Source organism: Limulus polyphemus, unplaced genomic scaffold, assembly GCF_000517525.1.
Source record: "Limulus polyphemus unplaced genomic scaffold, Limulus_polyphemus-2.1.2 Scaffold11702, whole genome shotgun sequence".
Taxonomy (NCBI): domain Eukaryota; kingdom Metazoa; phylum Arthropoda; class Merostomata; order Xiphosura; family Limulidae; genus Limulus; species Limulus polyphemus.
The window spans coordinates 8,336-12,955 of record NW_013677312.1 but is presented as its reverse complement, the minus strand read 5'-3'; the positions used below and the strand labels follow the sequence as shown (position 1 = coordinate 12,955).

The 4,620-nt window shown below is 36.6% G+C and overlaps 1 protein-coding gene across 1 annotated transcript in view; it reads right to left on the bottom strand.

Moving 5' to 3' along the window:
• Window positions 1-3,455: 3,455 nt before the first annotated feature.
• LOC111083862 (regulator of G-protein signaling 7-like) overlaps window positions 3,456-4,620 on the bottom strand; it is a gene marked incomplete at its 3' end in the record, with an annotated part of 9,116 nt that continues 7,951 nt past the window's right edge. Inside the window, exon 4 of the mRNA XM_022380574.1 lies at window positions 3,456-3,562. Coding sequence (XP_022236282.1) covers window positions 3,456-3,562 — 107 coding nt within the window. The remainder of the gene's footprint in view (window positions 3,563-4,620) is intronic.

Genomic DNA, 4,620 nt, shown 5'->3' with positions numbered 1-4,620 from the left:
ATGGATATTGTTTCACACGTTGGATTAAAACAACTTGGGAGGTTGTTAAACAGAAAAATGGATATTGTTTCACACATTAGTTTAAAACAGCTTGGGAGGTTGTTAAACAGACAACTGGATACTGTTTCACACGTTGGATTAAAACAACTTGGGAGGTTGTTAAACAGAAAAATGGATACTGTTTCACACGTTGGATTAAAACAACTTGGGAGGTTGTTAAACAGAAAACTGGATATCGTTTCACACATTAGTTTAAAACAGCTCGGGAGGTTGTTAAACAGAAAACTGGATATTGTTTCTGATTTAAAACAGTTGGGTAGGTTGTTAAACAACTGGATATCGTTTCACACGTTTGTTTAAAACCGTTTGGGAGGTTATTGAACAGAAAACTGGATATTGTTTCACACGAACTGAGTAGTAGACTGGTTTCTTAACACACTTCAGAAATATGAAGCAAAGACACAAAAAACGCGAGAAGAGAACTACACTTATTTAAGGAAATTGTTTTGTCTTAACTGAAACTTAATTAATATTCATGTTCTTGAAACGTTTTAAAAATCATTCACCTTATGATTGTTTAAAACAGTTCTTGTAGCTTTCTTAGTGCAATGCTACACAATAGGCATCTACACTCTGTCAGTTCTTGTATCTTCTTAGTGCAATGCTACACAATAGGCCATCTACACCCTGTCAGTTCTTGTAGCTTCTTAGTGCAATACTACACAATAGGCTATCTACACTCTGTCAGTTCTTGTAGCTTCTTAGTGCAATGCTATATAATAGGCCATCTACACTCTGTCAGTTCTTGTATCTTCTTAGTGCAATGCTAAACAATGGGCCATCTACACTCTGTCAGTTCTTGTAGCTTCTTAGTGCAATGCTATACAATAGGCCATCTACACTCTGTCAGTTCTTGTAGCTTCTTAGTGCAATGCTATTCAATAGGCCATCTACACTCTGTCAGTTCTTGTAGCTTCTTAGTGCAATGCTATACAATAGGCCATCTACACTTTGTCAGTTCTTGTAGCTTCTTAGTGCAATGCTATACAATAGGCCATCTACACTCTGTCAGTTCTTGTATCTTCTTGGTGTAATGCTAAACAATAAGCCATCTACACTCTGTCAGTTCTTGTAGCTTCTTAGTGCAATGCTATACAATAGGCCATCTACACTTTGTCAGTTCTTGTATCTTCTTGGTGTAATGTTAAACAATAAGCCATCTACACTCTGTCAGTTCTTGTAGCTTCTTAGTGCAATGCTATACAATAGGCTATCTACACTTTGTCCGTTCTTGTAGCTTCTTAGTGTAATGCTAAACAATAGGTCATCTACATTCTGTCTACTGTGGGGAATCGAACACCGGATTTTTGTGTTGAAATTCCATATTATTACGTTTGCTTGTTCTAGCTACGAAATAGGTCATGTGCGCTCTGTCCTGGATTTTAGAATTGTAAATCCGTAAATTTACCGCTGACCCACTGGGGGACTTGAATAAACAAATCATTTTTAAAGTATATGAAAGTGCATTAGTACTGTACATAAGATAAATCAAATATGAGAACAACATTTATATATGATCTGCTCACATCTTTAGGAGGTGATTGGAAATATAGGGGTATTTATCTAACTTATCAGTTTATCAAAGTATGATTACAGTTGAATTTAAGTTCATTAAATAAACTTAGACTGAATTGTCTTTGTACATTTATATAACACGCTCTGCATATCTCATCCGAGGGAGACAAACAAAGTTGTCATGGTAACGGAAAAAGTAAAAGACTAGAATGACGTCATTAGGTACTGAGGCAAATGACACCGATAACCGATGAGATATATAGAAGAACGGCATAAAAAACTGACAAAACATTCTTAAGACAGAAAATAGTTACAATATATATATATATTAACATAGCAAGCTTCTGTTGCTTCGCACCTGTAGAAGGCTTAGGTAATTGAGTCGAAAGCTTGTGCGTTAAAAAAACGTGGTGATAGTCCAAATAAATTACTTAATACAAATAGCAGTCTTCTCGTTGGACTGATACAGGATTGGAAAAGAAAAAACGATTTTTGATTCTCAGAGTTTATATCGAGGGTTTTGACTTGACATATATTTTGTCATGTGGCCAATCTGACGTTCTACTCATCAAGCTCAATTCAAACTCACGCTCAGTTATGGTTTAAAGTAAAAACCAGTTCCTAGTAAACTTGTGTGAATAACGTTGATTTTAAGTAGGAAAAGAAAAGTAACCATAAAGTGTGGTCCACTTTTATAAACTCCAACAAGAGTAACCATAAATTGTGGTCCACTTTTATAAACCAAGGAAGAGTAACCATAAATTGTGGTCCACTTTTATAAACTCCAACAAGAGTAACCATTAATTGTGGTCCACTTTTATAAACTCTAACAAGAGTAACCATAAAATGTGGTCCACTTTTATAAACTCCAACAAGAGTAACCATAAATTGTGGTCCACTTTTATAAACCTAGGAAGAGTAACCATAAATTGTGGTCCACTTTTATAAACTCCAACAAGAGTAACCATAAATTGTGGTCCACTTTTATAAACCCAGGAAGAGTAACCATAAATTGTGGTCCACTTTTATGAACCACACTTTACGGAAATATACTGCACAGATTATTAGTCATACTTTAAAATCACGTAATATTTTTGAGATCTACTTCTTCCATTGTCTCAGTCTGATGATCACGATTATTTACTAATAGTCGACATCACAATTTCCACTGTAATAAAGCTTTGTGAAGAAAACAGGCCAATCTCAAGCTAGGCATCTTGACATAATATCCACAGACTCTCCGCTATACGTTGACGTTGCTTCCAATACTATGTTTAAGTAAACCAAAGACACAAAAGGTATATTGGAATAGCACTGGGGGCACGTGATACCCAGTTTTCAGCCATCTTAATAATTGAAACAAAAACTTAAGTTTGAAGTGTGGCTTGTAGCTTATGAACTGTGGGTTTGTGGGCCTTTGACAACCTCAACATTTTTTTATTCCCTTAATGGTACTAAGAGATTTGGTCATCTTCATTGCAATGCTATTTTGGGTTCAAAGGCTCTCTTTCGTAACCATAGCCTTTACTTTGTGGATGAAGGCGTTGCTCAAGATCAGATTTTAATTGGTTTTGAAACTTGGCTGGGCGACTTTTTCGCTTCCATACAGAACATTAGGGCTCTCGTCTTCGACATTATTATTTTCTGGCTATACATCAATTAACAGTCTCTCTCTTGGAAGAAGTATGACATATCACAAGTTTGCCTCTGGCGAAGGGTTACATATGTTCTGTACATCATTGCAATAGTTCGTGCAAATCGCTCTTTTACAATCAGGGCAACATTTAATACCAGCAAAAATCCAAAAATAAATTAATATTAATTAACGAAATTTATATGAAAATTTGAACCATGTAAATTGTATCATTTTTCAAACTCACCTGAAACCTGTAGAGGGTGCTGTCGTCTTTCAGCGCAAACTTTGTGTCATTAACAGGAAAGAAGTAACCATGTTGACAAAGTAGGTTAGCTAGGTGGATGGCCTCCACTAACAGGTGCAAAAAATAAGCAGACGGTTCAGACAAAAATAATAATAATATAAAAAATATTATTTATGCAAAAAAAACAAAAAAAAAAACGTCAATCAAATATACCTCGAAATTGTTAGAAATGAACCATAAGAATTTTGTGTTTGTCAATGAAATGTTTTAATTCAATGTGACACTTAAACAGGAAATTCGTTTCAAGCGGAAATCTGTTTATTTTTGCGAGATTTATAACTTACTAATAATCATTTTGTCGCATGTTTTCCTTTTATCATTACATTAGTATCTCGTGAGTCACCATGTTGTAAGTAGTTAGGGAGGCACTTCAGCATCCAAAGGATGCCACCAGCCACTGTGAGGGGTGATGTCATCAAAGATGATGAGGTCATAGTTACAAAAGTTGAGTCTTCATGTTGTAATTAGTAAGGGAGGCACTTCAGCATCCAAAGGATGCCACCAGCCACTGTGAGGGGTGATGTCATCAAAGATGATGAGGTCATAGTTACAAAAGTTGAGTCTTCATGTTATAAGTAGTTAGGGAGGCACTTCAGCATCCAAAGGATGCCACCAGCCACTGTGAGGGGTGATGTCATCAAAGATGATGAGGTCATAGTTACAAAAGTTGAGTCTTCATGTTATAAGTAGTTAGGGAGGCACTTCAGCATCCAAAGGATGCCACCAGCCACTGTGAGGGGTGATGTCATCAAAGATGATGAGGTCATAGTTACAAAAGTTGAGTCTTCATGTTATAAGTAGTTAGGGAGGCACTTCAGCATCCAAAGGATGCCACCAGCCACTGTGAGGGGTGATGTCATCAAAGATGATGAGGTCATAGTTACAAAAGTTGAGTCTTCATGTTGTAAGTAGTTAGGGAGGCACTTCAGCATCCAAAGGATGCCACCAGCCACTGTGAGGGGTGATGTCATCAAAGATGATGAGGTCATAGTTACAAAAGTTGAGTCTTCATGTTATAAGTAGTTAGGGAGGCACTTCAGCATCCAAAGGATGCCACCAGCCACTGTGAGGGGTGATGTCATCAAAGATGATGAGGTCATAGTTA